Source organism: Sarcophilus harrisii, chromosome 4 (assembly GCF_902635505.1).
Source record: "Sarcophilus harrisii chromosome 4, mSarHar1.11, whole genome shotgun sequence".
Classification (NCBI taxonomy): domain Eukaryota; kingdom Metazoa; phylum Chordata; class Mammalia; order Dasyuromorphia; family Dasyuridae; genus Sarcophilus; species Sarcophilus harrisii.
In genome coordinates this window covers 240,166,182-240,178,877 of record NC_045429.1, presented here as the reverse complement: position 1 = coordinate 240,178,877, position 12,696 = coordinate 240,166,182, and the positions used below count along the sequence as shown (strand labels likewise).

At 32.1% G+C, this 12,696-nt stretch overlaps 1 protein-coding gene across 1 annotated transcript in view; it reads left to right on the top strand.

Annotated features, from left to right (window-relative positions):
* Nucleotides 1–7,306, top strand: part of LOC116423604 (collagen alpha-1(XIX) chain-like) — a 147,546-nt gene extending 140,240 nt beyond the window's left edge. The window contains exon 15 of the mRNA XM_031968611.1: nucleotides 7,212–7,306. Coding sequence (XP_031824471.1) covers nucleotides 7,212–7,306 — 95 coding nt within the window. The remainder of the gene's footprint in view (nucleotides 1–7,211) is intronic.
* The last annotated feature ends 5,390 nt before the right edge of the window (nucleotides 7,307–12,696 follow it).

The window sequence follows — 12,696 nt, the reverse complement described above, 5'->3', positions numbered from 1 at the left end:
CCCTCTTGTTAATCCTTGATTCCTCCTTCAGCTAATTTTGTTTTCATCACACTCTAGGCTGCTGCTTCTGCAGATTCCTGGCTTGATTTTGTCAATTTCAGATTACCACAAAAAAAAGGATACAGCAGCTTATTTCTTTGCAAGAGAATCTAATCAACAGTTATAATATTTCTAGCATAACAAAAATCAGGAATGATAAATTATTATGGAATTTAGGGGCAGATCTGGTAAAGATTGGGAAGAAATATGACTAAATAGATTTTTATGGTAGTAAGTACAGTTTCTTACAAAAAAAAAATCATGCAGTAGTCACTACTTAATTTGTAGGTAATCAATATCTAACAATTCCCATTTACTTCATTGTCTCTCCACCTGCAGTTGACCATCTTTATCAAAGTTTTTGTGTATGAAAATTTCTAAGAGTATAGGAAGATAGTACTAGTAGTATTAGAAATCTAACTGGTGACTGGTGAAAGATTCTGATTTGAGAGACCAAATTAAATGAAGCCCTTTCTCCCATTCATGCAGAAAGTAATATTCTTTCTGGAAAATACCGAATGAATGTGTTCTGTGGGGCTGCAATAACTAAGTTCCATTTTAGAGAAAACCTGAGATGTTTGTTATTTCAGCTGTTGTCACAAGTGGATATTATAGAATGATTGGTTGTCTAAGAGGATTCCATGGAGCTGTGCTTATGTCTCCCTTTCTAGCTTTAGTCATTAAAGGAATCATTCTTAATTCTCCTATTTACTTCCTAATTCTCACAATATTTATCTTCTAAGACAAGCATCTTAAAAATAATGTTTTACAGCTATAATCTATGCTTCCAATAGTGGATAAAATAGGATTCAAACCAGGGGCAAAAGTAAGCTGGTCATTTCTCCTTTTATTACACTTACCTTATTTTCCAATTCTTTTTCTGAAGAATGAGCCACATTTTGCATAGTAGTATAGTTTTAAAAATAATTAATTAATATATTTAGATTAGGGGCTCTTAACTTGGAATATACAAACTTTTAAAAATCTTGATAAATGTGTTTAAATAAATGTGATAAATAAATGTGATAAATTGGTTTCCTTTATAAGTCTGTGTATTTTATCATATGCATTTGAAAACATTCTAGAAAAAAGATCCTTAGACTTAACTAGACTGCCAAAAGGAGTCATGTCATGAAAAAAGTTAAGAATCTATGGGCTTTAAATAGAATTACTCATAAACAATATTATGTCTACAAGAATTTTAACCTATGTTTCCTTTTTATTTCGTTTCTTTCTCAACTACATATGAAAACAATTTTAACATTTTCTTTAAATTTTCAATTCTAAATTCTCTCCCTCTGTCTCCTTTATCTTCCCCTTCCTTGAGAAGGCAAGAAATTTGTATATGTATAGATTATACATGTATAGTCATACAAGACATATTTCCAGATAGGTCTAGATTTTCTTAAAATTATTTTAAGTATTTGCACATGATTTGCACAGTAGAGTTTTATTGCAGTGAACACTATTCCAGTCACTAGCTATGTACCAGCTTCTTACTGATCTGTTCCTCTCATTTAATGTTTACTAGGATTCATAGGTGGAGCTCTTGAAGAAGCTGGATATGTAAGCACCAAAGCACGATGCTAGGACCCACAATTGGTGCTTAGCAAATGCTTGTTGATTGATTTGCAGAATTTAGTTCTAGAAAGTCTTCAAAAGTAACCACCCATGCAACATAGGAATCTCTTCTATAAAATCTTGGCAGGTGGTCATTTAGCCTTTCTAGTCATGTTCAACTCTGTAAAAAATGTTTTTCCTCATTTTGGATTAAAACCTATTTTGTGTAACTTGTATTCATTCTCCCTAGTCCTGCCTTTGAAAACAAAACTGAATAAATCTATTCCTGATTCTATATGCTATCCATTTAAATACTTAAAAACAACTATTATGTCTTCCTTAATTCTCTCTTTTCTACATTAAGCATCCCCAGTTTAGTTATTAGTCCTTTACTGGAATCATTTCATTGGAATTGTGATTCATTGGAATCACAAAATGGTTTTAAGAATTGAACCCAGTACTTCAGATATAGTCTGGCTAGTGAAAAGTAAAACTAATTACCATCTGTGATGTGGACATTAGATTTCTATTTTTTAAGACTATGATTCCATTTTCATCATCAGAAAGTTGACCATGAAGTCATGACTTTTATTTTATTCATAGCAACTCATTAATCAATCAAGAAGCATTTAAAAACCTACTAACCACTAGGCACTGTCCTAGGTGTCCTAGGATAGAGAGATTTCTTGTTTTGGAAACTGTCATTTCGTATTCTTTGGCTATCTATTAGAGAAGGACTGTTAGTCATAAAAATTTGAATCAGTTCCTTATATATCTAGGAAATGAGACTTTTATTAGAGAAACATGGAGCAGATTTTTCCCAGTTGTTTATTTCTATTCTAATTTTTCTATCTTAGATGTGTTTGTGCAAAATCTTTTTCATTTTATATCAAAATTGACCATTCTATCTTGTATGATTGAGAATATAAAGACTATGTTAGAAGTTGTAGTCTGCTTTGGTGTAAGGAATGTTAATGCTAATGAAATCATAGATCCTTTGAATTGCTGATGATTGAACTAGGTTTTTGTTTTTCTTCTTTTTTGGTAGGGGGGGGGGAGATAAAAACAGCAACAGTAACAACAATAATATAGCCATATGTACTTGATTTGTACCTTGCTACAACTTTCAATAAACTTAAAGATAATCCTTTTAGTTTTATTTAGCTACAAAAGGCAGTTATTTGTTTCACCTTTGCAGTAGTTTGTAACATTAAATATAAAGGAAAGTCAGTATGATGGTAACATCCCAAGGTTATTACAATTTGAACCCCACAGATAAAAGATCATAAGAATTAGGTATTAGCAGTAGTAGCAACAACAATGAAGCCTGGCATTTTGCAGGGAGACAGATTAAATCTATTATGATTCTGCCTAGAATGGTTAATTGACTCAGTATTAGAGAATCAGTTTTGGAGTCAGGAAGATATAAATTCAATTTTTGCCTTCAGATTGTGGCAGCTAGGTAGTACAGCAGATAAATGAAACATGAATAAAGTAACAGAGTTGAAAAACTCAAAAATGACTGAATAACAATTCACTAGCTAGTCAACATGACAATGGTTACAGTACTGGGCTTGAAGTTAAAAAAAAAAAAAAACTCATCTTGCTGGGTTCAAATCTAGCTTCACACATTTACTGTGACCTAGGGCAAATCACCTAATCCCATTTGCCTCAGTTTTCTCATATGTAAAATGAGCTTGAGAATGAAATGGCAAATCACTTCAGTGTCTTTGCCAAGAAAACCCCAAACAGGTTTCACAAAGTCAGGTATGATTGAAAAACAGCTGAACAAAACTTAATAGCAATGTGACCCTAAGGAATTCACTCAACTTCTCTCAGCCTCATTTTCTTCATCTGTAAAACAGATGTCATAGATTTCTTGTAAGAGATAAATGAGATATTTGTAAAGCACTTTGCAAATCATAAAGTGGTATAAAATACTAGTTTTCAGTGTTATAAATAAATCAATTAGTTTTGCTGTTAAGGAGAACTGTATGGCTTCCAAACTAAAAAGAGTATTGAATCGATTTTTTTTTAAATTACTTGATATACATGTGGATATCAAATTTATGGCTTCACTATAAATCACATTAAATGGCTCCCTCATCTGGTGGAAACTAGGGGAAAACTTTATGGGAAGAACAGAAAGCAGTTAATACCTATGTGATACCTATCCTAACATAAAATTTCAGAATTGGAAAATGGATCATATTGCATTTGGAGAATAACCTAACAAAAAACCTGTGCAATATTCAGGACACACGAAGTCCATTGCCCCAAGGCAGGTAAAGAAAATGAATACCTTCTTGCCAAAAAAATACGAAGAGGTTTGATAAACATTATTAGAGTATATGATAAACAAGTAAGGGGAGGGGAATCCTACAGAAACACTTTTGGAACAAGCTGACAGCACTTTAGCAAACAATAGTAAAAACTGAGTATAATAGATACATACCACTGATTTGTTAAGTGTTATTTAAACTCACATGGTACCAATGAAACAACTGAGATTCAAAAATGAAATCAAAAGGTTCTGCCTGGGCAAACTCATCATGCATTTTGTGCAGGAAGAAGCATTTAACGGATGGTTGAGTCATACATTTGTTTGTTGAAGTGGGAGGGGAAAAGTTGTGATGGAAATTCAGGCCAGGTCATTGAAAGCCAGAAATTACAGAAGAGTTAACCTTAAGGAATAGGACTTTAAGATGAATATGAAATATGCAAGAAAATAGTAGAACCTGTGTACCAAATCACTGTTAGAACCTGTGTACCAAATCACTGTTAATTATGAAAACTTAGCACCTGCCATATATCTAACTGGGCAAAGCATAGTGATACTAGAATTATACTTCATAGGCTTGCTATATTTCATTGACTGTCAGATGACAAATCCCCATAATACATATATAAATCTGAAAATATCTTTGAAAACGTAATGAATAAATTCTACTGGACCAGAGTATTCTCAGCATGAAATCTTAACCATCATTTTAAAATATATTCTCCCCTATTGCTTTCCTGGTGAGTCATTCTTTTAAACAAAGAATATGAAAGAAAGAACAAAAAGCATTTCAGGGGAAAATTAACCAACATACCAATCCAGTGTGATAGCATATATAATACTATATCACTGTTGTTGCCCATCGTTGCAAAGGGGAAAAAAGTGTGTTTTCTCACATCTCTAAGATCAAGCTTTTTGTTATCATGCTATTCATAATATTATAATATTCAGTTCTTTTTGTTCTTATTTTTTCCTTTATAGTCTTAGCAAACTTTTATTAAGTAATGATCATGTACAAGGCACTGTGCTAGTCACTGAAGATACAAAATAATAATAACAGCCCTCCCTTCTAAGACTTTACATTTTATTAAACCATCTGTTAAATAACCCATTCTGGAATTTTGCTGAGAATCAATGTAGGTGTCTAATCTGTACTATTTTAAAACTTTTCTTCCTTTCCCCTTTGAAAATTGGAACATTTGTTCATTTCTAATATAATTAGCACTTTTCACATTCTTATGATTTCTGTAAAAATATAGAAAAAACCCTGAGAATTTATGTATACGCATTAGGTTGTAATTTGTTTGGGTTTCAAAATTTTAATTATGTCAAAGGTACTAGATACTTTCTTTCATAGAAAAGAGAAAATAGACATATTGATCAACAATCAAGCCTCACATTTCTAATTTGTATGTTAGAAAGCCACCAGATTTGTTAGAAAGAAAAAACGAAACAGCTTGATGCCTTGTAAACATGGACAGATCAAAAAGCCATTGTATTTTAATACTATGAGAAAATGTTTCACTTTATTAAAAAAAAAATCTCATGATAGAAAAGGGCTTTAGAGACTTTAAAAGGAAACATATAGGCTCTTTTAAGAAAATAGTTGGTAATAATTTACCTTGAGTGACTAATCCTGAATTAGGGACAATTGGAGATAGTGACATTTATGCATATGACATTTAAAAGGTTGTACAGTATCTCCAGAAAAAAGACAGAAAGAAAAAAGAGGAAATAGTTGATTCAGAGCCTTAGAGTTCTGGCAGATGGGAGAAACACAGTAATTTAAGTGTTCAGTGTTCAAAGTGAATAGCAGAGAAGGGATAAGAAACAAAATCTTTGGTATAACTAGTAGCTAAGTATATGGTAAGAAAGATGGGGCAGAGAACAAGAGTTTTCTCTCCCATTCTTTAACTTCTTGAAGGTTTTAGAAAGTTAACATCTTTTCTCAATGAATTGTGTAAATTTCTCTTATTTTTAAATTTTTTTTGAAATATGGTCTACTGGGAGTATTTCACAGTTTATGTGGTTAAATAGCATATTAATAATTCTATTGAGTTCATAACCATTATGGTCTAGTGTGTAAATACATACCAAGGGACATTTTAAAATGCTCATTGTCATAAAATGCATATTTAGGGCTTTTCCATATACATAAATTGGACATAATAGATTATAAAAGCTCCAGTGGAGCCATTTGGGTCTTTTGAAAAACACATTTTAGGGCCTCATTAAAATGAACACTATTTATATGTTAAATTCTTTCTACCTAGTTTTTACTTTAGGAATGTAAGCTGGATATGAATTTTTTTAAACTAGGTTAAGACAATATGTTAGTGGTTCAGAATTCACTTTCTTATATTAATTTCAGATACATTATTTTATTTTTATGATATCAGAATATTTCTACAAATTCAAACAACAGAGAAGATGAAAGATTCATTACAGGTCAAATGTAAATTTTAATCACTTTCTACAAAATCTCTCCTACTGGGACCAGGTCAACATGCTAATTTTTACAATTAAAAGCAATATTTTTTTAAAAAAATAAAAACATTAATGGAAATTTATTAATTTTTAAATGCTGATAATTGCTAACTTTGACAGTGATTTTTTCCTGAAGTATCATATATAGATGTCTATGTGTGTACACGCACAGAAACACAGCAATATTAGTGTGATGGTATAAAGTTTATTCATTATTACTCATCAATGGTTGCTTTTCATTATAAGTTACAGTGAGGATCAAATGAAATAATGTATGTAAAATATTTTGCAAACCTTAAAATACTACATAAATATGAGATTTTTATTTTTATTTCCCACAACTTACTTTAATTGTTCCCTCTAATATACAGGCATACTTCATTTTATTGTGCTTTGCTTTATTACAAATCACAGATATTGTGTTTTTTTTAACAAATTGAAAGTTTGTGGCAACTGTGTGTCAAACAAGTTTATCAGAGCCATTTTTCTCACAACAGGTATTCACATCATGTTTCAGTGTAACATTTTGATAATTCTCACAATAGTTAAAAAATTTTCATTTTATTTATTTTACTACAATGATATTTGATGTTATTGTTGAATTGTTTTGAGACACTAGAAACCATGCCTGTAAAGATTACAAACAATGGAAAAATGTTATATGTGTTCTGACTGCTCCATCGACTGGTGGTCCCCATTTCTTTTTCATTCCTTGGGCCTCCCTATTCCTTGAGATACAACAATATTGAAATTAGGCTAATTAATAACCTACAATGGCCTCTAAGTGTTCAAGTGAAAGGAAGGATCAATTGATGTGACAGACTTTATTGTTATCTTATTTAAGAAATTGCCATAGCCACCCCAGCATTCAGCAACCACCATCATTATCAGTCAACAGTCATCAATATCGAGACCAAACCTTCCAACAGCAAAAATTGATTATGACTTGTTAAAGGCTCAGACAGTGGTTAGCATGTTGTAGCAATGAAGTATTTTTAATCAAATTATATACATTTTTCTTTAAACATAATGCTTTTGCATGCTTAATAAAAGAATATGGTATAAATATAAATATAACTTTTATTTGCATTGGGAAATCAAAAAATTCTTGTGACTCACTTTATTGCAGTGATCTGAAACTGAACCTGCAATATCTCAGGTGTACCTATATATAGGATTCCTTTTAATCAGCAATTAATGACAGTTTTATTAATTTTTAAAAAGTAAATTGAGGCAAGTGCTCTGACTCCTGCTGTGTATATTCCTTAGAAAATAACTAGTCTTGTAGACATATAGTACACCCATCTAGAACAACACATTAACACTTTTTGATGGTACTTCACACCTTTTCCCATATAAGGATGGCAGGTACTTTAACAAGATGTGAAGGGAAATATGTTACATACTTTTTTCTAATCTGCAAAATCAGTCAGTGCCAGTCTCCAGATTTACTTCTCTAAATATGATGAACACAAGCCTTGATAGGATCACAGGATCACAGAATATTAATCTGGAAAGGGTATTTGAATGAAGACTATTAGAATGTAGAATATAGAATGTCAGAGGTTGTCTCACAGATTATTCTCAGAGAGCAAATAAAAGAATGAATACAGTTGACTTCATTATATGCACAAAGGCAAGAAATAACACAATTTTATGGCATATTTGGTAATCTTACCTGACAGTATTCATGATGAGTATAAAGATCACCATGAATATAATTGCACTTTATACGCTGACATCTGTTTCGGAGTATGAAGAATACATACCATGAAGAGTATGAGAAGATACCCCAGCCTAAGTTAATACATACTTCAGTGCATCGAATAATAATAATGATAATAATAACTAGGTTTTATGCAGCATTTTAAAATTTGCAAATGTTTCACATATTTTATCTCAATGTAATCATAGACATGGATGGATGCCAAAAATAAATTGGAAAATATGACTTGGCATCAAGACAAGAAAGAGGTGAAAAGCTTGTAGGGTCTTCAAAAGTTCCATGCTCATACACTATTTTCTTCAAGGGTGCTTTAGGAAATATTGGACATGTATTCTGAACTCACTCAGGACAGTCTTTTTGTAATTTAAGTTCAATAATAGAACAAAACAACTATAAGTCATTTAACTTTGAACAAGAGAAAATTTACTTAGACAAAGCAGGCACTGAAGATTCCTTGAATTGATTTAGCTGAACTAAAATCCCTTGCATGCCTTACTCATCATGAGTCAAGGTTCTGAAACTCTCCTCCCTCCTGAAGCACCTCAAGTTTCCATAATTGCTTTGTAGTTAGATGATGGAGAAGTGATACTACTTCCCTAATCCAATTAAGTCTTATAGCATCTCAGTAGTTTTTAAGGAAAACCTAGCTTAACCTTGTCTGAATGTGGGAAAGGGGTTAAGATATTGGACTTACCACAGTCATATGGTATTGTTCAGTTATTTCAGTTATCTAAGTTTTTGTGACTCCTTTTGAATATCAGATAATGGAGTAGCTTGCCATTTCTTTCTTTAGCCCATTTTATAGATGATGAAACTGATAGACCATAAAGTTACATGCTCAAAGTCATTCAGCTAGTAAATGTCATTACTACAACATAGAAATCCCCAAACAATATGATACACAAAATTGACTCTAAATAGTCAAGAAATAACAGAATGATAGCATAATTACTTGTCAGTGTCCTGTTAGCTCATTAGATAGAGGAAAGATCAAAATTATGATCATATTAGGAAAAAGGGCTCAAAATGAGAAAGTAAAACATATAATAAAGGTAGCTACCAAAAGGTATATATCACTTAGATATTAACTATGAGAATGGAAATGAACAAATTTATGAACCAATGTTTTTTACTCAATTGGTGAGTAGAGAAGTTTCTTAGAGAAGTTAAAACCAATTTTTGTCATATTGCAAAGAAATTGTCATATTGATAATGTTGACAGACTGCACATGATCTACAACATATGTGTTTTCCTTGCCAAGAAAAGAGACATCATGATGAAGAACAATGGTTTACTTTATGTGTTCATTAATGAAACCTCACATTGATGGCAATGCCTCCTCCAAAATATGCAACTAATATCCATTTAAATGATAAGGAGATTGTAGAGACTCCATTGTGAATCATCTAAGACATGTTGTCACAATCACATTTGTAGATTAAACAATGAAGAAGATAATGTGAAATCAAATGCAACAAACAAGCCAATGTTTCTATGTTAATCTATTCTCATAAGTCTTGGTAGTCATGTTCCTTTTTGATAGAGCTTGGGTTTACTTAGGTCTGACTTTTTTAGGGTCAGAGGCAAAACAGTATCCCTTATACCATTCAACATCTTCCAAATAGAAAACTGGAGGTGTCCCTTTTCAAGGGAAAATTCAGTTTTATATCAAGGGAGTTCTGCCTAAATTCACCAAAAAGTAGTTTTCCTCTCTTTAGTCAATAGGACTAATGTACCATTTTTGTTTTGACTCGATTCAAATAAGGTACAGTGGATTTTATCCTTCCTTCAATGATTCTAAACAGAAGATATCTCAGTTATAATTTTGATATTGTCTAGGACTCTAGCAAACTCCTGACAATATATTTTGTGTAAACTACCTTTCTATACTACTCTCAATATAATTATTATACATTTTAAAAACAAGGACATTATTTTATTTTAGTGAAATCTGCAAGTTCATATGATAGGGATTCATGATTTTATTAGAGTGAGAACTCTCCCCACTAATGCAGTTGCAATATGTCCATAATTTATATATATTGTCTCTTGCTAAGAAGCACACAGCTATTTCATGCCAACATGGGATTTGAATACAGGTCCTTCTGACACTGTCTCTTTCCACTATACTATTTTTGCCTCTCTCCACACAAAGACATGTTTTTCAGAAATAATGGTTTGTTTTTTTTTAAATCCACTAACTTATAAAAATTAGGGGGGAAATCCCATATCTAACCCAAGATCTGCTATAGAAATTGTACGGAATTGAATAATTTGCAGGACGTTCTCATTTTTACTTTAGCTATTGCTCCATTTCCACTGTTCCAGAGCATTGCCTTCATACTATTTTCAAAAGTAATTCATGAAATCAGAAAATGGCTGAATATGGTTAAAAAGAGGTAGAAATAATCATGAATAAAAATAAAAAATAAAAAAAATAAAAAGCTATCTTTGGTCAGAATACCAACTTCAACATTGTGTTTAATGTTTATGAGACTGCAAGAAATTTAAGATTTTTTAATTCACTGATTTAGTTGACATCTCTTTATGAAAAATAGGATTAGATTAGAAATATATCACTCCCCAATTGCTTTTTATAATGACTCTATGTGTGTTATGTAACTAAGAATGAGGTACTAGATAGCTACATAAGTTAATATAAATGCTGATATAAAAAATAATTCTAGCTTATAGTGTGCTGGATAAAATGGAATCTTCAGAGATAATTAAAAATGGAAATATAATTTTAAATAAGGGTTAATTAGTACAAAAACAGGCTACCTTTTGGGTCTGGCAGTACCACAATAAATTTCATAAATGTTCTCATGAATATCTCTATTATTTTTATCTGTATTTTTGGCACTCAGTTAATTGTTGTCTTCATTTCATGGATTTTTGTTGCAACAATAACTGCCAAAAATATTTCCACTTCAATAATGAACATATTATCTACCTACCTTCCTATCTATTTATTGCTCACAGGTATTGCTCCTTATCCCTATGTAGCTATAGATATACACACATATGTGTCTGCATGCATTTTATATATTATGTTTACCAAGTTCAAAAGACAAAATTTCTGGGTAATTAATCATTTCATTAATAATGCTAGCATATTACCCAATAAAATGAGTCAATGACACTCTTAAATGCCAAAGACAAATTATGTCAGTGAGTTCACAGTATATGTGTCCTTGGAAGAGTGGATATTCTTGAGAGTGGCAATCAACTCTGGCTGGTTAACAATTAATGAGAAAAAATGAATATTACAATAAGAGGTAAGCCTATTTTAATGAGAAGATGAGGTATTTAACTTCCAAATTACCCATCCTCCACCAGTCTCAGGGAATTCTAGACAATATCCCTCACTCAAGATTAAGCAGAACACAATAGTCTCAGAATTTCACCTTAAATTAAATTCCTGATAGGGTTGTGTGAGATAGCAACAAGTAGATTGAGTAGAATCTTAATACTATGTACTATTATCAATCAATTTTTTCAGATTAACCTTCCAATGAAAACTTTAGGAACTCTGGCATTTCCCCCAAATCATTGGTTATTAAGAATCATTTTATATGTATGTATGTATATATATATATATATATATATATATATAAATGTGTGTATGTGTATACATACGTTTGTGTATGTTTGTGTGTGTGTGTGTTTGTATGTGTGTGTAGGGGGGTGTATATCTATTTATCTATATGTTCATAAAGATAAGGGACTGGATCTGTGATTTCACTAGAAATGGGAACTCTTCAGTGAGGAAATTCCTTCTACTGATAAAGATTGGTATCTCTTCTTCAACTTAACAGTATTAGTTGCCTAGATCATTGGCATTAAACTCAAAAAGAACCTGGGGCCACTAAATCATATTTAAGCATTCATCTATATTAACTTAGAAGACCATACAAGCTTATGTACATTTTTTTCCCTGAGGCAATTGGGGTTAAGTGACTTGCCCAGGATCACACAGAAAGGAAGTATTAAGTGTCTGAGGTCAGATTTTAACTCAGGTCCTACTGACTTCAGGGCTGGTGCTCTATCCATTTTACCAATTAGCTGCCCCTTATGTACAGTTCAGTAATCATCCAAGTCCAAATCCTTTATTATCTGCTTCCTGGGGCTGGGCAGCTTTATGGGACACTCTATCTCTTTGCCTACATTGAACTCTCAGATGTCCTACTTTCCTACATTGAAAGCATTGACGAGTCTCTCTAGAAGTCCCTTGCCAAAAGGGACCCTGTCTTCCCATATTTTGCATCATAGTCTGGGTATAGTAAGCATTTGTGTCCACTGTGACCCAACATCTTATGATCTCCTCTAAAGGAGCATCTTTGTGTAGTAGCCATATAATTCTTCTGCAAACCCCATTAGCATTTTCCTTAGCCAGTTATCTTATCATAATTCTTGTAGCTGCATTTTCTCCAATGATTCTTGTGACAGTTGTTTGCAAATGTCCCTCAAAATCAGCAAAAAGTTCATTGGGACCTTGCTGTATTTTTGTGAAGGCTTCCCCTCCATCTTTTCCTGGGGAGGAGCCCCAAGCTTTTATAGCAGCAGCAACAATTTGCTCATCTGCTGCTATAGGATAATTCA